The sequence below is a fragment of the Eschrichtius robustus genome, chromosome 11 (assembly GCF_028021215.1).
Source record: "Eschrichtius robustus isolate mEscRob2 chromosome 11, mEscRob2.pri, whole genome shotgun sequence".
NCBI classification, from domain to species: domain Eukaryota; kingdom Metazoa; phylum Chordata; class Mammalia; order Artiodactyla; family Eschrichtiidae; genus Eschrichtius; species Eschrichtius robustus.
Window position 1 is genome coordinate 15,271,498 of NC_090834.1, and position 19,676 is coordinate 15,291,173.

The 19,676-nt window shown below is 53.1% G+C and overlaps 1 protein-coding gene across 1 annotated transcript in view; it reads left to right on the top strand.

The window, feature by feature from the left end:
- DSCAML1 (DS cell adhesion molecule like 1) overlaps window positions 1–19,121 on the top strand; it is a 352,019-nt gene extending 332,898 nt beyond the window's left edge. Inside the window, exons 21-33 of the mRNA XM_068555005.1 lie at window positions 3,225–3,378; window positions 6,993–7,110; window positions 7,491–7,654; window positions 7,947–8,045; window positions 8,795–8,983; window positions 10,050–10,337; window positions 11,797–11,952; window positions 13,762–13,792; window positions 13,941–14,059; window positions 14,362–14,514; window positions 15,164–15,358; window positions 16,566–16,877; window positions 18,655–19,121. Coding sequence (XP_068411106.1) covers window positions 3,225–3,378; window positions 6,993–7,110; window positions 7,491–7,654; window positions 7,947–8,045; window positions 8,795–8,983; window positions 10,050–10,337; window positions 11,797–11,952; window positions 13,762–13,792; window positions 13,941–14,059; window positions 14,362–14,514; window positions 15,164–15,358; window positions 16,566–16,877; window positions 18,655–19,121 — 2,445 coding nt within the window. The remainder of the gene's footprint in view (window positions 1–3,224; window positions 3,379–6,992; window positions 7,111–7,490; window positions 7,655–7,946; window positions 8,046–8,794; window positions 8,984–10,049; window positions 10,338–11,796; window positions 11,953–13,761; window positions 13,793–13,940; window positions 14,060–14,361; window positions 14,515–15,163; window positions 15,359–16,565; window positions 16,878–18,654) is intronic.
- The last annotated feature ends 555 nt before the right edge of the window (window positions 19,122–19,676 follow it).

Genomic DNA, 19,676 nt, shown 5'->3' on the forward strand with positions numbered 1-19,676 from the left:
ACGTGTGTGTGCGGCATCCTCGGAATAGATGTGGGAAACTACAAATGGTGCGGGTTCCCAGGAATTCCACCCTGGGGCTGGCCAGAGCTGCATTGAGGCCCGTTAGAAGTTTTACCAAACAACTGAATGCACTTGTTGCTTTTCTCTGATTATCAAAATAATACGATTTTATTGAGAAAATTCTGTAAACATATAAAATATAGAGAGGAAAGTAAAAATTACTTGTACCCTCATTCCCTAAAGGTAAACATTGGCAATGTTTTGGTGTGTAATCTTCCGCTCTTTGATCTGTACGCATACCATGGTTTTGTTTCGGTGTTTTTACAAAATTAAAATAAAATTTTACACAATGTGATATAATCTGCATTTTTCATGTAACATATGAAGGCACTTTCCCACACCATCGACTATTCTTTTTGACTGAAATATTCTTGACATCAAATATTCTTTTTTTTTTTTTTTCTTTTTGGCTGCACCACATGGCTTGTGGGATCTTAGTTCCCCGACCAGGGATTGAACCCAGGCCCTTGGCAGTGAGAACGCAGACCCTAACCACTTTACCACCAGAGGATTCCCGTGACATCAAGTATTCTTTTAAAATATCATCTGTATGTACATAATCTATTTAACCAGTCCCCCAATTATTCTATATTTAATCTGTTTTTAATTTTTCACCATTATGATGTTTCACTGACAGTTCTTCATAAAAGTTTTTATGTACACGTTTTATTTTTTTCTTAGGTTAAAGTTCTATAGGAATTCCTGGGTCACAAAGAGTACGAATATTCTTAAGGTTTGCATACACGTTTGCAAATTACTCTTCAGGAATTTTGCGCCAATTTATACTTCTTATACAGCATTATAAGTAGTATATACTTCTTCCTTGCACCCATACTAATCCAAGGTGTTATATATTTTTCTTTTTTTGACAGTTGGGATTTTTTTAAAAAGAGGTCTTGTTTTAAGTTATATCTCTTGGATTACTAGTTGGGTTGATTATTGCTATGTGTTTTCTGGCTGTTTTTTTCATCTTTGGGTAATTGTCAATTCATGTCCTTTGTCCATTTTTTATTTGGGTGTATCGTGGTTTTCTTCTTATTGATTTGTAAGTGCTCTTTACACATTAAGGATAATAACCATCTTTGATCCTATATGTTGCAAGTATTTGCTTGCCTTTGAGTCTAGTTTCTATTATACCATAGGTTTTCTTTTTGTATAATTTAAATTTGTAAATCATTTTCATTTATGATTTTTACCTTTATTCTTGTTTTTAGGACAGATAAATATTAACCTATAGTTTCTTCTTTCATAGTTGTACCTTTTTTTAACCTTTGATTCACTGGGACTTTATTTGGGAGTAGAGTTGTGTATTTCTGAAAGTGATTTCAGGACATTCTTAGGGAATCCAGGTTAAAAGAAGGCACCCAGGATCTGGGTAATATGCTAATGCCTTCAGGGGGAAGCCAAAGCATTCCTGCCCTGTGTAGACACAAATGTACATTCAGGTACACACTGACACACACAAGCAAGTACACTCAACTTTTCTCTACACATGCATACACACACACACCTCCACCCTCACAGAAAAATGTGCCAGGAGAAGACCATTTCCCCGTTTACAAAAGACTTGCACACCCCTTGCCTCATATGTGCCTCACTGTAACCACACAGGGTAGGCCGAGCTGTATTGCTTTCTCAGTTTGCAGGAGAGAAAACTGAGGCCCCAGAAACCATGGGAGACACTGTGGATCACATAGCAAGTGAGGCAAGCAGGTATCAAGGCCACTGCCCTGCCCTGCCTCGTGCTCAGATATGACCTGCAGATACCCACACGGTCCCCCAGTGCTACAGCCTGAGAGGACTTCCCAACTACTAGGGCTCAGGGTGGCTTTCAGGGACCTCCTGGATTCAAGGCCAGACCTCCACAAGGGAGGCAGGAGGAGGAGTTTGCCAGGGAGCTCTGTGTGTGTTGTGGGGATGCCTGTACCTTCTCCCAAGCATCTCCCTGCAGACAGTCTGGGGCCAAAAAGGATGTTTTCTCCTATTATAAGTCACTGGGCCCCTCAGCCCTCCCATGCCGGACAGAGAATGTCCTTCTGTGACCCCATATCTGTCTGGTGGTCTGTCCCTCAGCACGTGCGTGAATGTGTCTACATGTCCGTGTGTGTGAGCGTGTGCATGTAGGTGTGTATGTGCAGGATCCCGTGACTGCAGAGATAACTAATTATTAGCTCCCTCTGGCCTTGGGGGCCCCCCATATGTTCCGGGGCTGCTCCCCCTCCCTAGACTTCCTCCCTGATTTCAAAGATGCCCTGGTGCTGTCCTGCTTTCCCTTCCCCACAGCTGACCAAAAAATAAAATAAAATGAAAGTCAGCCCCATCCCGCCTGCACCAGGGAAGGGGCTGACAGGAGGTCTGCAAACTAGCGCTTATCAAAAGCTCCTTCTCAAATTCATTTCAATATCTGAGCCTCTGGTTTCCAAGGCAACGTAATCTTTTCATCAAAGCAACTGGTAAAACCACTGGGATCCCATATTGTTTTGTTGGCAACTTGTCAAAACTGTCATTTGGTTAAAAAAATTTTATAGATTTATATAACCTACAAATACATATATGGTGATCTATACCACTAATCATCATTAATAAAGTGCTGCCCCCTGAAGGTTTCTTAGTTCCCTGTCCCACTCCTTCGTCCCCCAGAGGTGGGGGGAGAGGGGGGAGGAATGAAGGAGCAGTAATTAGACAGTAGGGCTGGGAGGTGACGCTGAGTGGGGACAGGCTGGGGGAGCCTGTCTACAGCCCTAATAAGGCAAATGTAGTCATTTAGCTTCTTCCCAGAGACTCCCTTTACTCAGGGTTCTCCTGAGACCCTCCCTCCTCCCTTCTCCCTTCTCCTCCATCTCTCACTCAGAACACTCACATTTCCTGGCCTGGAGCCACAGTGGCCAGCGCCTATTTCAGTCCAAGAGGTAAACTGAGGCTGACCCAGCAGCACGCCAGAGCAGGCCCGTCAGCTCCCAGGGCCGAGCCCCGTGCCAAGTCCAGGGCAAACTCTGTTCAGTGTGGCTCCAAAACCAGAAAGGGCAGACTAGGCAGGATCCTGCCTCCCCGGCCCCCAACCCGGCCACCACCTCCTCTGAGCCCAGGGCCCCCAGCAAGGCTGGAGGCGGAGGTGGAGGCCCAGGAGCCTTGGTTCTTAGCATGCGTTCGCCTCTGCCCCGCAGGCTCCCAGCGAGTATGAGACGAGTCCGGAGCAGCTCTTCTACCGGATCGCCCACCTAAACCGAGGACAGCAGTACCTGCTGTGGGTGGCTGCCGTCACCTCTGCCGGCCGGGGCAACGGCAGCGAGAAGGTGACCATCGAGCCTGCTGGCAAGGGTGAGCAGCCTGGGACTGCGGCAGGGGGCAGAAGCCGCCCCGGCCTAGAATTCCGGTTCTCCCCGGGGAGGGGATGTCCTCCCTCCACCCTGTCGGTGACCTGGCTGTAAGGGGAGGGCGGCCGCCCTCCTCCCTCCTGCACGCACCAAGACCGGGCCTCTGCTGCCCCCTGACTCCCAGAAAGCCTCACCACAGGCTCGAGGCAGCACCGCTAGCCAGGGGCGCTGGGCGTAATGCACCCTGGTCCCCAACTCCCAACTCCACCCAGCTCAGCTGGGCGTAATGCGCCCTGGTCCCCAACTCCCAACTCTACCCAGCTCAGCTGGGCGTAATGCGCCCTGGTCCCCAACTCCCAACTCTACCCAGCTCAGCTGGGCGTAATGCGCCCTGGTCCCCAACTCCCAACTCCAGCCCAGCTCAGCTCCTCCAAAGGGGACTGAGGTGGGGTACACTGCTTCCACGGCGCAGAGAGCTGCCGAGACGGCCCCCTCCTTCCAAAGCCGGGGCACCTCAGGTAGGGGTGACCCCACCGATCAGTGGTTCATTCAGTCAACAGACATTTACAGGGGGCGTGCCTTGAAGGAGACTGTGGGCTAGATGGGGCGCGCAGGGTGAATAAGACCACGTCTGTTTCTTGGGGGTGCCCCGCCAAACCCCTGACCTGGGCATAAGTGTGGCATGGGGGCACGTGTACCCCCACTTTACCGGGAATGCCAGTTCTGAGGCCTCAGCCCAAGATCGAGACAGAGGCCACCTCGCGGAGCTGCCAGGCCGCCTGCCCGCGCTAACTCTGGGGCATGGGACTTAGCCACACAGGCCCAAGACTTCCAGCCTCTGCTCTGACCCTGGGCTTCTCTGGGCCCTCCCTCATCCCACAGTCCCCTGTCGCTGTAGCCCTGGGGCCCCAGGACCAGGGCTCAGATGGTTGGTGCCTGCCTCAGCCCGGCCGCCCTCCAGGGGTGACCAGCTTCCTTTGGCTGAGACCCGAGAGGCGCCTGCCCTCCCCGGCCTCAGGCTCAGGGTCAGCGGGCACTGAATGGAGGGCCCGCAGCTGCCCTGCCAGCAGGGGCTGTCATCCCATTTTCCAGTGGACACTCTGAGGCCGGAGTGGCACGGTCTGCAGAGACAGCTGAGAGTGGTGGGCTAGCTCTTCTGGCTCCAAGTCGGGGCTCTTTCCACGCGGCCTCAGGTGTCTAACCTCCCCCGGCCCCTCCTCCCAGAGGGGCTACCCACCCCTTCTTCTGGACTTGTCTCCTTCAGAAGGGCAGGGGCCCAGGGCCTCCGATCCTCCCAGGACAGCTGGCGCTGGCCCAGAGCATGGTCTGAGAGCCTGGGCGTCTTGGCTGAAGGCTGGCCCCTTCCCCTGTGGAAATTAAACGGAACACGTTCCCAGAGGGCTTCGTACTTCCTCAGATGTGGACATCATGCTCTTCTGTCCTCACAGCAGCCCTGGGAGGTGGAGGGACAGGAGGCAGTCCCAGCCACAGGGCAGAACTGGGTCTAGAACGGGATCTCTAGAGCCCCTGGCACCATCCCCGAGGCCCCCAACTACTTCCCTCTGCCCGCGATGGAGGCTGTCTTCGTTGGGCCCCTCTGCCCAGTCCACGTCTTTCTGGCCCCCGGCGGTCCTCCACTGCCCCAGGCGGCCTTCTGTTCCTCGGCGGCCCCTCCAGACCTCACCTCCTCTCCCAAGCCCATCGCCCCGGCGCTGCCCTCAGAGGAGAGGAACCTCCATTCCCTGCGCCCAAACCTCTAAGCACTGCTTCCTCAGCCACCTTACATCTTCCCTCTCCCCAAGAAGGGTCCCGTGGCCCAGTGGGGCTGACTGTGGCCCCCCGAAGCACGTGGTTGCGTGGTTAATTTAACACTTTCAACCCTGGGCCTGGAGATCTCCAAGGTGCCTGACATGACTACCTTCTCGCTGGGGCCTTGGCATCTTTGCCTCCCTTTGCTTTCCATGATGCCGCCTGTGCATCAGGGTCCTTTCAGCGTGCTCCTGTCTCCCCGGGGAAAGGCCTTCCTCCTCTGCGCCTGCATGTTGTGGACCCCAGGGCTCTGCCACTCCTCTGTCAATCTGCAGTCCCCCTCCTGGTGACCTCAGTCACTCTGCTGCTGAGTTCACATCAGTGCGGTCCAGTCATCTCTCTCATGCTCCAAAACATTTATATCCAACTGCTTTCCAGCTACCCCCGTGGGTGTCGCCCAGGTTTAGCATGAGCAGAATCTTCCCGTCTCTCCCACCTGCCCTGCTCCTCCTCCTGTGTGCCTCAACTCCACGAGGGCACCAGCACCCATCTGGTCGGCCCAGCTGGAATCCTGGAAGTCACCCTCACCTCCCCCTCTATCTCTTCCCCAAAACTAGGGAGACCCCACGTCCTGGCATTCCTTCCCTTGAGCCCCTAGTCTGTTCTCCACCACCCTATATCACCTCTTGCCTACACTCCAGCCACTGTCTTGTCCCTGGTCTTCATCCTGCAAGATCACCTCCACCAAACCATCCTCTGCAAGCAGCCAGGGATTTATCTAAAACTCTATTTTGAACATATCACTACTTACTTGTAAGCCTCCTCGTGACCTCAAGGGGAAGCCCAGACTCCTTGAGGTGCCAGCAGAGCCCTCCATGCTCTCCTCCAGCTCACCGCTCTGGCCCCGGCTCTGCTGCCCCCTCTTCACTCACCCTGGGCTTTGGTCACCCCAAAGGATCCTCCCACTCATCGTGTGTTTCAGGCCCCCGTGCCTCTACTCAGTGCCGTTCCCCCTTCTGACATGCCTTTCCTTCTCTGTGTGGTGAATTCCTTCTTAGCCTTCAAGATTCAAGTCAAAGCTTCCAGTTCCAGAAGCCGCCCCGGCCTTCACCTCCACCACCACTGCATTGCCAGAGTTCATTCCTCCTCCTTTCTGCTCTGAGGGTTACTTGTCTCTACCCCTACCATAGTATTTTTCACCCTAATGATTTTTTTTTTTAAGTGATACTTTACTTGAGAGAGAATCCAACAGTATAATTAATTTATTTTTTAATTAATTTATTTTATTTTTTTTGGCTGTGTTGGGTCTTTGTTTCTGTGCGAGGGCTTCCTCTAGTTGCGGCAAGCGGGGACCACTCTTCATCGCGGTGCGCGGGCCTTTCACTAGCGCGGCCTCTCTTGTTGCGGGGCACAGGCTCCAGACGCGCAGGCTCAGTAATTGTGGTTCACAGGCCTAGTTGCTCCACGGCATGTGGGATCTTCCCAGACCAGGGCTCGAACCCGTGTCCCCTGCATTGGCAGGCAGATGCTCAACCACTGCGCCACCAGGGAAGCCCCCTAATGATTTTTGTAAGTGTCTGTCTCCCTCTTGGAGGGTGAGCAACTTGAGGACAGGGAACGGATCTTATGCATTTTGTGGCTCCTCAGAGCCTCCTGTGAACCTGGCCCAAACAGGTATTTGATAAACGTTTGTTGAATCAATGACTCCCATCTGAAATTTCCTAGACTCTCCCCCAACCCCAAGCCCAAGGTAGCGGTCAGGTAGGGGAAAGGAGGACTTGAATTGTAAATTCAGGAGCCCTGAGAAAGGGGAGCCAGTGCGGTGTTGGTGGTAAAAGTGGGGTGTCTCTCATCCTTTCTCTCCTGTAGCCCCAGCAAAGATCATATCCTTTGGGGGCACCGTGACCACACCTTGGATGAGGGATGTCCGGCTGCCTTGCAATTCAGTGGGAGACCCAGCCCCCGCCGTGAAGTGGACCAAGGACAGGTGTGTGCGGGACCCTGCAGGGATAGGTGACCCCCGGGGATGGGCACAGCAGAAGAGCCATGAAGAGAACCAATGTCCCTCCCTTCCAGCGACTCAGTCACCTCCAGCCCTGCGGGGGCCCAGCCAGGTACACGGCTACCGCTCTCACACACAGGCCTGGTCTCCCTGGCTCCCCTCTGTTGGCTACCAAGGATCTCCCTTCCCTGGGTGATTGAAGAGGCCAAGATTCCTGGATGTGCCCGGGAAGCACTGAGTAACAGCCCAAGAATCCAGGGTCCCCGAGCCAGCCCCCGACTGCTCCCAGCTCTAACTGCCTGCAGACCTGGGGGAGGCCCCCGGAGGAGGGGCTGCCTGCTATAACCCATCCCCCACCCCCGCAGCGAAGACTCGGCCATCCCTGTGTCCATGGATGGGCACCGGCTCATCCACACCAACGGCACGTTGCTGCTGCGCGCCGTGAAGGCTGAGGACTCGGGCTACTACACCTGCACAGCAACCAACACTGGGGGCTTCGACACCATCATCGTCAACCTTCTGGTGCAAGGTGAGACCCTGCGTGGCGGGTGGGGCTCCGCTGGGGACAGGGATGGAGGAGTGGCAGGAAGTCCATCGTGTGAGAGAGAGGGTTGTCAAAGGGAAGAAGACCCGCCACTGGGGAGACAGACCCTTGGTGGATCAGAGGGTCCCCGTGGGAGAGGAGGCAGGAGGGCTAGAGAGGAGAATGAGCAGGAGTGAGGGTGGCACCAAGAGGGTGGGAGAGCCAGCCCTTCGCCCTCAACCCACCCCAGTGTCAGAGATGAACCCTCTGGTGCGGGCTGGTGGCTCTCCCCTCACAGTTCCCCCGGACCAACCCCGCCTAACTGTCTCCAAAACCTCCGCTTCGTCCATCACCCTGACCTGGATTCCAGGTGACAATGGGGGCAGCTCCATCCGAGGTGAGAGGGGTCTGGATGAGGAGGGGGGAGGCAGGGGAAAGGATTCTGGGCCCAGGGGCAGAGGAAGGGCTTCACTCGCTCCCACTGCTTGTCCTGATGATGCTTAGGAAATAATGGGGGAGGGGCGATTCAGACTACAGGGGAGTTACCCAAGTGCCATGGAAAATATACCAGCCTAGACGTCTGGGCTTTAGAACACCCACCCTCCTTGCCACTGGTGAGCTGTGCGAACCTGAGGACGTCTGCTTTCTTAGGAAGCCTGTCTTCTTCTCTGGGCCTTAGCTTCCGCATCTGTAAAAGTAGACAAATGTTCTAGATAGTGCTTCTCAAGCCTTAAACATGCATATGAATCACCAGGGGATCTTGTAAGAGCACAGGTTCTGACTCAGGGGGTCCGGAGTAGAGGCTGAGAATTTGCATGTCTAACAAGCTCCCAAGGGATGCTTACGCTCCGGGGCCAGGGGACTAAATATGGAGTCGTAGGGTCTCAAAAGGACCCCTTGTAAGCCTCACAGCTCTGGTTTCTGCTCCCCTCCCCACCTCGGCTTCTCAACCCTAACACAAGCGCTGACAGGAGAGAGCCCTACAACTCACCCAAGGGCCTTTCTGTTTTGCATCTAATTTGCATCCACCCCATCCCAATGGCCAAAGCACCCCCTTGCCCCCTGCGGCGCCCAGCCCCATGATGCCTGTTGGGGTACCCCAGGCCCCGCCCTGCCCGACCTGAGCCAGGCAAACCTCCCGGGCAGGCTTCGTGCTGCAGTACTCGGTGGACAACAGCGAGGAGTGGAAGGATGTGTTCGTCAGCTCGAGCGAGCGGTCCTTCAGGCTGGACAGCCTCAAGTGTGGCACCTGGTACAAGGTGAAGCTGGCGGCCAAGAACAGCGTGGGCTCCGGGCGCATCAGTGAGATCATTGAGGCCAAGACCCACGGGCGGGGTAAGGCCCAGGACGGGGTGGAAGGCTGCTGGGGTGGGGAAGGAGGGCACAGGGAAGCATGGAGACTCGAGGGGAGACTCCACCTGGTTCCCATCACTGCAGCATCTGTGATGAGAAACTGGCCCCACTTCCCTGCGGTGGGATGGCAGATGGGTGGCTCACCTCTTCCTTTTTCCTGCCTCTGTCTTCCTCCTTGGCCAGGCCCTTCTCTCCTCGTCCTTCTCTCCCTCCTCTCCTTGTCCTTCTCTCCCTCCTCTCCTTCTCCTTCTCTCCCTCCTCTCCTTCTCCTTCTCTCCCTCCTCTCCTTGTCCTTCTCTCCCTCCTCTCCTCGTCCTTCTCTCCCTCCTCTCCTTGTCCTTCTCTCCCTTCTCCCCTCGTCCTTCTCTCCCTCCTCTCCTCGTCCTTCTCTCCCTCCTCTCCTCGTCCTTCTCTCCCTCCTCTCCTTCTCCTTCTCTCCCTCCTCTCCTCGTCCTTCTCTCCCTTCTCCCCTCATCCTTCTCTCCCTCCTCTCCTCGTCCTTCTCTCCCTTCTCCCCTCGTCCTTCTCTCCCTCCTCTCCTCGTCCTTCTCTCCCTTCTCCCCTCGTCCTTCTCTCCCTCCTCTCCTCGTCCTTCTCTCCCTTCTCCCCTCGTCCTTCTCTCCCTTCTCCCCTCGTCCTTCTCTCCCTCCTCTCCTCGTCCTTCTCTCCCTTCTCCCCTCGTCCTTCTCTCCCTCCTCTCCTCGTCCTTCTCTCCCTTCTCCCCTCGTCCTTCTCTCCCTCCTCTCCTCGTCCTTCTCTCCCTCCTCCCCTCGTCCTTCTCTCCCTCCTCTCCTCGTCCTTCTCTCCCTCCTCCCCTCGTCCTTCTCTCCCTCCTCTCCTCGTCCTTCTCTCCCTCCTCTCCTTGTCCTTCTCTCCCTTCTCCCCTCGTCCTTCTCTCCCTCCTCTTCTTCCTCCCCCTCTGTCCCCTGGAGCATCCCTACTCCCATCTGCACCTCCCCCTGATCCCCTGGAGCCACTGTGGTCCCAGCTGCCCCAGGGCAATCTTTCCCAGTCTCTCTAACCTCTCTCTCTCCCTCTGGCCCCCCAGAGCCCTCCTTCAGCAAAGACCAGCACCTCTTCACCCACATCAACTCCACACATGCTCGGCTTAACCTGCAGGGCTGGAGCAATGGGGGCTGCCCTATCACAGCCATCGTGCTGGAGTACCGGCCCAAGGGCACCTGGGCCTGGCAGGGCCTGCGCGCCAACAGGTCCGGGGAGGTGTTTCTGACCGAGCTGCGAGAGGCCACGTGGTACGAGCTGCGCATGAGGGCCTGCAACAGCGCTGGCTGCGGCAACGAGACCGCCCAGTTCGCCACCCTGGACTACGATGGCAGTGAGTCGGAAAGGGTGGGCAGGGCTGGAGCAGGGTGCTGCCAGGGAAGCTGGCAGAGAGGCAGACACGTAGAGAGATAGACACGCAAGTAGCAAAGAGGCAGGACTACAGTCAGGGACAAAGGCTGACAGGTGAATGAGCAAGCAAAGGACAGGCCAAGGAGCAGCAGACGGGTAGACAGGTAAGTGGGTAGATATACCTGTGAACAACACAGATGGATAGGCAGACGAGCAGGTCAGTAACGCTAAAGACAGAGGGCCCTTGAAGATGCAACCCTTGCTCTCCGTTGCTTCAAAGAGATGAGAGGGAAGTAGAGAGGCACTTGCGGTCCTGCCCTATAAGAACCCTCTGCTCAGATGGTACATTAGCCAAGACAGGGTAGCCTGTGCTGCAGTAACAAGTAAACACTAAAAGCTTCATGGCTTGATTCAATGAAGATTTGTTTCTCACTCTCATAACACCTCGTGAGGGTTGGCTGGCCACCACCTTTAGCTATGCCATCTTGAACATGTAGCCTCCGTGGTCACCAACAAGAGAGAGAGAAAAAAGGCACAGCAGTTCCTAACTGCCCTGGCCAGGAGGTAATACTCATCATTTCTAGTCGCACTCTGTTGTCCAGAACTAGTAACATGGTTCTAACCGAACTGCCAGGAAGTCTGGGGAATGTAGATGAGCACACAGATGTTTAGTGAGTACTAACTGGTATCTGCCACATGGGGGCACCTCACACTCATGCACACACATGCATTTAAGCACACAGAGGGCTGAATTCATAGGGACCAGCTGTCACAAGCTAAACTGAGTCTACCTATGTGTTAAGGAAACAGAATGAAAGTGGTATCGGAAGGGGATGGGCTCAAACAAGGAAGGCTTCATGAAGGAGATGACTCTTAAGTGAGGTTTTGAAACCAGCAAGCCTCAGGGCTTGACAGAAGGCTATGTCAGCAGGAGAACTCAACACTGCCTCCTTGCAGCCCCCCAGGTTAGCAGATTTTGCCCACGGGATGGGGAGCAGGGAGAGAATGCAGGATGTTTAGTGGCTTTTGCCTCCATCTGGGGAAGAGAGCACAGGATCCCACTTCCCTGACTTCTCTCTCCTACGGTCCTCACCATCCCCCTCAACCTTACCAGCGGGATGTGGGAATCTAAGTTCAGCATTCTAGAAATGAACACTGAACTCCAACAAGCAGTAGACTATCTCTGAGAGACTTTAGGAAAATTCTAAAAGGAAGTCATTAATATCATATGCAGTATAAAAACTACACAACTGTTCATGGCTGTCCTGATGGGACCAGAATTAGGGGGAGCAGAGGGGAGAGTTGGGGCTCTGCACCAGGAAATAGAGATCAGAGTGAGACCAAAGGCAGCAAAAGAGGTCCAAGGGCTACCTTGCCCGTGAGACTCTGCATAACACTCAACTCATAAGGGACGTCTGACTCCCTTCTTCACCCCTGTTCAGGCACCATCCCGCCCATCAAGTCTGCACAAGGCGAGGGGGACGACGTGAAGAAGCTGTTCACCATTGGCTGCCCGGTCATCCTGGCCACCCTGGGGGTGGCACTGCTCTTCATCGTTCGCAAGAAGAGGAAAGAGAAGCGGCTGAAGCGACTCCGAGGTGGGCGAGTTTCCCATGGGCTTCCTGGGAGGGAGTGTTGACCCTCAGCCACGCTGGCCACTTTCCACTGGCTCACAGCACCATCTGGACAAGGGAGAGTGCCCGTGTCCCCTTGAAGGGAGAGCTGCCACTCCAGCCTTCTGAAACCCCTTAGTTGTTCGCTGCTTCCTCCTCTATGCCCCCAAGACTTTGTGCCTGCCCTCACCAGGGCTGACTTTTAGAGGTACACAGTGGTAAAACCATATTGCTTGTTAAAATATTTAAACATTTCCATGTTGATTGGTAAATAGATGTTGCTCCCTTCTACCCTGGATGCTCCATTCTCTCACATAGGATCCCCGAGACTTTCCTAGGACCCAGCCACTAAAGAGTAGACCTGCAAGTGTCCTCTAGGACTTCGCTCTGGTTTGACTGAGCTGTTTCCATGCCTTGTCAGGTGCTAAATATTTTTAATATCATTCCCTGTCCCAACACCTGCTACCATAGTCTGGCATGAATGGGTCTGATTTACCTTGATTTCCCCAGGACCCACTAGTTGCTTAATAAATGTCTGTTCACACATCTGGAAAACATTTATTGAGTATCTGCTGTATTGTAGATACTGCCAGACATTGGAGTTGTAAAGATGAATGAAGAAGGAACAGCCCATGCCCTTATAGAATTCACAGCCAAGGCACAATAATAGCACAGAAGAGGGAGTGACTAAGGCTGCCTAGGGTGTTTGTTTAGGAGTTGGGTAGATGAAAGGATGGTTCAGTCGGTGTTTAATGGTTGTTAAATGGATGGATGGTTGGATGGATTGATGGAAGATTGGATGGTTGATGGATTGATAGTTGAGTCGTTAGTTGGTTGGATCAGTGGAAGGATGGATGGATGGATGGATGGATGGATGGATGGATGGATGGATGGATACTTGGATGGATACTTGGATGATAAGATGGATAGATGGTTGTATGAATGGATGATTGGATGAATGGTTGAACAGATGGTTGTACAGATGATTAGATGGTTGGATGGGTTGATGGTTGAATGGATGAATGGTTGGATCAGTGGCTGGCTGGCTGGATGGATGGATGGGTAGTTGAATGAATGCATGATGTATGGGTGGGATGGATTGACAGGTGGATAGACCAATAATGAATGGATGGATGAGTGGGTAGATAGATGGTTGAATGCGTTCATGAAGCTAGATTCGATCTAACAGATCATTCTCAGTTATCAGAGGTCTAGTGGATTACCTGGGTCTTTGCTTCTCCTCTCTTATCAATTCCTAACCTGAGAGTCCTGAACCTATTCAAGGCTCCTCTGAGACAAAACAGTGACCCTCAAATCCATCCATGGACTTTTTGGGGACAGATGCCCTAGAGAAGGAAATGAAGCTTCTTGGTTGATGTCATCTGGAGATACCCATTGACCCCCTCTACTTCATTCCCCACTCTCTCCTCTCCCCAACAGATAACTGAGGATAGACCTACCACTGATGCCCATTTCCAGACTGCTATGATGTTTTGTTTGATTAGAGTCAATTCAGGAAGCTGATGGAGCACTTTACATACCCTCTGCTTTGGGAAGGATCTCCCTATTAGATAAAAATCTGAGGGAAGGAAAGCAGAACTGAGCCAAATCCTGAATTGGGAGCAGTGAGACCTTATGTTTTGGACTGTCTCAGAACTCCTTATATTTCTTCCCAGGAGACAAGCCCTGGCCCCATTTTAGGAAGTTCTCCCACCTTGTTCCCCATGCCTCTTCCAATTCTCATCCTTCTCAGACTCCATTCTCACTCAGTCCCCTCTCTCTACTGTTTTGCAGATGCAAAGAGTTTGGCAGAAATGTTGATAAGGTGGGTGTCACATAGCTGCTTCCTCTCTCCTCCCCTCCCCCTTCCTCCCTTCAGGGTACAGGTTTCTAAGACCCCACTGTCCTGCAAAACCCCTCCCCCAACCCCTTATAGCTGCTGAGTCACCCACCTCCAGCCCTTGTCTCCACAGCAAGAACAACCGAAGCTTTGACACCCCCGTGAAGGGGCCACCCCAGGGCCCACGGCTACACATTGACATCCCCAGGGTCCAGCTACTCATCGAGGACAAGGAGGGCATCAAGCAGCTGGGTGAGTGACAGGTGCCGTGAGCTCTCTGTCCTGCTGAGTGTGCTTCCCCAGGCCACATCCCACGAAGGGCAACCAGCAGTCCTCACACAGTGCCCAGGGTTCCAGAAGCAGCCCCATCAACAACTCAACAACCTAGGAACTCGCTGCAGCTTCTCTCAAGGACTAGGTTTCCTCCTCCGTTAATGGGAAGACTTGACCTGACCTTTCTTGGTTTCATTGTTGGATAAAGACAGAGAGAAATTTGGGAAGCAAAGATGGTGCCCAAAGGGAAGGACTGCTGCTGATTGTACTTCTTCCCCCAGGAGATGACAAGGCCACCATCCCTGTGACTGATGCTGAGTTCAGCCAAGCTGTCAACCCTCAGAGTTTCTGCACCGGTGTCTCCTTGCACCACCCAGCCCTCATCCAGAGCACAGGACCCCTCATCGACATGTCTGACATCCGGCCAGGCACCAGTATGCATTATCCCCGGGGAGACAGCCCTCCTCCCACAGGGGGTTTCGTGGGCACAGCATAAGACAGAGGTGACATTTTTTTTAAAAAAAGGAGGGAGGAGCAGCATGGAAGAAGGGAAAGAGCACTGGAATTAGAGTCTAGAGACCTTGATTATAGACTCACTAGCTATGGCCTTGGGCATGTCACTAACCTTATCTCTCTGGGCCTCAGTTTCCTTACCTAGAAATTTTGAGAGGGTTAGTTGTTCTTTCTCTCCAAGGGCCTTCTGCATCTTCCACTGTAACTCTGGACATAAGCATAGAATACATCCAGGACTGTATGTATTCATCCTGTATGAATACATCCAGGACTGTAGTGAATGGACAGTCATGAGGCAGCAGGAGATGAGGTGACATTCTTCCCAGGCTGAAGGAGAAGACAGGGTGGCCGGGGAGGACTAGGACGCCACCCACTGCCCGACACTGTTGCTCTCCTCCCCCACAGATAGCTGTGTGGTCAGGAAAGGCAGCTCGCTCAGCTCTCCCAGGGGAGCTTCTGTGGCTGCTTCTGCCTCCTCCCTTGCTCCTGCTGCCCTTTCTGGTTAATGCCAGCTGCCCAAGCCTGAATGCCTGCAGCTGGAGGGTACTAGCTCTTGCTTCCTCTGTGCAGATCCAGTGTCCAGGAAGAATGTAAAGTCAGCCCACAGCACCCGGAACCGGTACTCAAGCCAGTGGACTCTGACCAAGTGCCAGGCCTCCACACCCGCCCGCACCCTCACCTCCGACTGGCGCACTGTGGGCTCCCAGCATGGTGTCACTGTCACCGAGAGTGACAGCTACAGTGCCAGCCTCTCCCAGGACACAGGTGAGCCCAAGGACCTGCCTGCACTCTGCTCACTCTCCTCCAGCTCCCCCATTACCCATCTCCACCTTCGGTTTTCCCAACTCCTACCCGCCAGCTGTTGGAGTCCAAGGCACAGGTCCGTTTCATTTCCAGCTGGTCACTGACTCACTCTGTGGCTATGACAAAAACACTTGACCTAGCGGAGCTCTGCTTGGTCAAGGATTTCATTTTGCTCTCCCAAAAGATGACAGAGAAAATGGTACACATGATGTTTGTTGGAGAAAAGGCTAAGTGTTGCTCAGAGGGTGATACTTATTATCAAGAATGAAAGATGTTCTGCCCTTCATTAGGCAGCACATCAAATATCCCACTTCTGCCACCACCACTACCTTCACAGGCGGAGAGCAGGATCTAGTGAGCCTGGTCCACTCCATAGTCAGGCTTTCAGATGGCTGCTGGGCTTATGGGTAGGGGAACTGCTCGGTCTGATCTCATTTACACCCTTTCCCCATAAACCCACTTTATTTTTTATCGAGATATAACTGATCTATAACATTTAGTTTCAGGTATTTTTTGTATATATTGCAAAATGATCACCACAGTAAGTCTAGTTAACATCCGTCACCATGTATAGTTACAATTTTTTTTCTTATAATGAGAACTTTAAAGAACTACTCTCTTAGCAACTTCCAAACATTCAATACAGTGTTATTAACTATAGTTATCATGCTGTACATTAAATCCCCATGACTTATTTATAACCGGAAGTTTGTACCTTTTGACCACCTTCACCCATTTTGCCCAACTCCCACCCCCCACCTTTGGCCACCACCAATCTATTCTCTGTATCAGTGAGCTTGGGGGTTTTGTTTGTTGTTGTTGGGGGTTTTTTAGATTCCACATGTAAGTGAGATCATACAGTGTTTGTCTTTCTCTGTCTGATTTGTTTCACTTAGCATGATGCCCTCAAGGTCCATCCATATCTTCCCAAATGGCAAGATTTCCTTTTTTATGGCTGAGTAATATCTCATTTTGTGTGTGTGTGTGTGTGTGTGTGTGCATGTGTGTGTGTATATATATATTTATATATATATCACATATTCTTTCTTTATTCATCCACCGATGGACATACAGGTGCTTCCATGTCTTGGCTATTGTAAATAATGCTGCAATGAATATGGGGGGTGCCACTCATTTCCCCTCAACTCTGTGCCTTCCATCTCCCCAGACAAAGGACGGAACAGCATGGTGTCCACTGAGAGCGCCTCTTCCACCTATGAGGAGCTGGCCCGGGCCTATGAGCATGCCAAGCTGGAGGAACAACTGCAGCATGCCAAGTTTGAGATCACCGAATGCTTCATCTCTGACAGCTCCTCCGACCAGATGACCACAGGCACCAATGAGAACGCTGACAGCATGACATCCATGAGCACACCCTCAGAGCCTGGCATCTGCCGCTTCACCGCCTCCCCACCCAAGCCCCAGGATGCCGACCGGGGCAAAAATGTGGCTGTGCCCATCCCTCACCGGGCCAACAAGAGTGAGCGCTCAGACCACCTCCCTTGCTGTGTCCCCTGCCCCCAAACCCCACGAGCCCTGGCTAGACCTAGCCCTAACTGCACCTGGGTCCTGCCAGCCCAGCACGGCTCCTTGGCAGTCGGGGTGTAGTGCAAAGAACAAGGACTTGGGAGCAAGCAGATCAGGGTGCACATCCTGGCTTAACCTCTTAATACCGCTGTGACCTTGGGCAAGTCATTTAACCTCTCTGGGCTTAATTTTCTCATTTGTAAAATGCAACTGATAGCATATACTTTGCATTGTTGTAAGCATCATTAGAAATGATATACGTGCCTGGCACATAGTAGTAGGTTCTCATTAAGTAGTGATCATTCCCTTAATCTGAAGCTATGCCAGGATGGAAAGAGACTGCTTATGGGGTCAGCTGCCCAATGGCCATTGGTCTCAATACTGTTTGAACTTAATCTAGACCCAAAGGAGCAATCCTGGCAGTTCAGCCCGTGGTGGCCAAACCTCATGGTGGGCAATGGCCTAGCCTGACTGGGAACCATCTGACTCCAGGGGCCTGGCCAGAGCATATGTCCTTTGGGGTCAGCAGGGCAGGTCCAGGATAACCAGGGGGAGGGGAGCAGGGACGCCCCCCAACAGACATTAGGGCCACAGGGTACAAGGCCCAGGCTGTCAAAGCAGGCAATCTGGTCTGCTCAGCACTGGCCTTGCTAGGTGGCCGTGCTGACCTAGGGGCTCAGGGTCATCTAGAGAAGAGCCTGGGGTAACAGAAATTATAAAGACTTAGGAGACGAGCAGCCCTGAATGACTCCCCCTCCCTGTGTAGCTGTGTGAATTTGGGCAAACTACTTAATCTCTCTGAACCTCAGTTTCCTCACTTGCAAAATGCAGGCAGGTATTAACCTATGCAGGGGGCTGTGGGGACTAAACGAGGTGACCTAAGGAAAGCGCCTGGCACAGCGGACGGGAGAGAGGCACGTGCACAGACGAGCGTGCTCACAGGGCAGAGGGATCAGCATGTGAGGGTCCTAGAAGCTTGTCCCGTGGGGGCACTTTAAGAAATTAGGAACATTCTGCCTGGAGAAGAGGAGACGAAGGAGAGGGACGGGGAAATGTAGCTGACTTCAGATGTCTGAAAGGCCTCGGTAAGAAAGAGGGGAAGGCCTTGTTCTGGGGGTCCTCAGAGGACAGAATCGGGCTGAATGTGGGGAAGTGACAGGGAGTGACATTCCTTTCCTCCTCGGAGTAAAGAAAAGCTTTCTAGGGTATTCCCTGATGGTCCAGTGGTTGAGACTTGGTGCTTTCACTGCCATGGACCTGGGTTCGATCCCTGGTCGGGAAACTAAGATCCCGCAAGCCACGCGGCATGGCAAAAAAAAAAAAAAAAAAAATGCTTTCTAACAGCCAGAGCTCTTAGGACATCCCTGTTTAGAAATGAGCTCTCCACCAGCTGACGCTGATCGGCTATAGTGATCAGTTAACAACGGGGATCAATTTACTGAGCATTGCTGTGCGCCAGCCACTGTACTGAAGCGCTTTCCTTACTTTATGTCATTCCCTCCTCACAGTACTCCTGTAGGGAAATATGATTATCCCCATTTCATAGATAAGAAAACTGAGGCTCAGAGAGGCCAAGTAACGCATCTTTCCTCGACTCTTTACTGCCCGTCTAGTGGGGGGACTCCTATGCCAGGTCAGGGAGAAGACTGAGGGGTAGGGGTAGGGGAAGAAGCTGGCCGCTGGTTCCAAGAGGCCTCTGCCGCTAACACGCCCTGCTTCCTCCATTCCAGGTGACTACTGCAACCTGCCCCTCTACGCCAAGTCGGAGGCCTTCTTCCGAAAGGCAGATGGGCGGGAGCCCTGCCCCGTGGTCCCGCCCCGCGAGGCCTCCATCAGGAACCTGGCTCGAACCTACCAGCCCCAGGCTCGCCACCTGACCCTGGACCCCGCCAGCAAGCCCTTGGGCCTCCCGCACCCGGGGGCCGCCGCCACAGCCACCTTACCTCAGAGGACTCTGGCCATGCCAGCTCCCCCAGCCGGCACGGCGCCCCCGGCACCCGGTCCCACCCCTGCCGAGCCCCCGGCTGCCCCCAGTGCCGCCCCTCCGGCCCCCAGCACTGAGCCTCCGCGGGCCGGGGGCCCACACACCAAAATGGGGGGCTCCAGGGACTCACTTCTCGAGATGAGCACATCAGGGGTAGGGAGGTCTCAGAAGCAGGGGGCCGGGGCCTACTCCAAATCCTACACCCTGGTGTAGGGGCACAACCAGAAGAGCGGCCCTCCGCTTGGACCTGTCTGCACCTCCAGCCCTCACACACCAGCTGGGCTGATTTCCTGCATTATTTATATTAAATTGAGAGACAAAAACCAACCAACAAGGGAAAGACAACCCCCAAGTCATGAACGCTTGTACATAGAACTCTTTTGTACAAATGAAACTATTTTCTTCTTCTCCATGAAGCCAGGGCACAAAGAATTTGACAGTGCGAGTCAAATTCCCCACCCCACAAAATATGTGTGGAGAGATATATACATATATAGAGGGAGAGGAACACATCGACAAGCTATATATCTATATATTTCTCTCACCTTATTTTGAGACAGAGGCACAAAGGCCAGCAATTTTTCCCTCCTACTCACCCTCCCTCCAATCTAGGTGGTTTTGACAAAGACCAAAATCCCAACTCAGAGACACTGCATGCGATTTTACTGTTCCAAGAAAACCAGGACTTGCTTCAATTTGCAGATGCTTATGTGTTGATACCTTTTTCTATGAAAAAAGACCCAGCGCCGTGTGCAATAAAGGTTATGT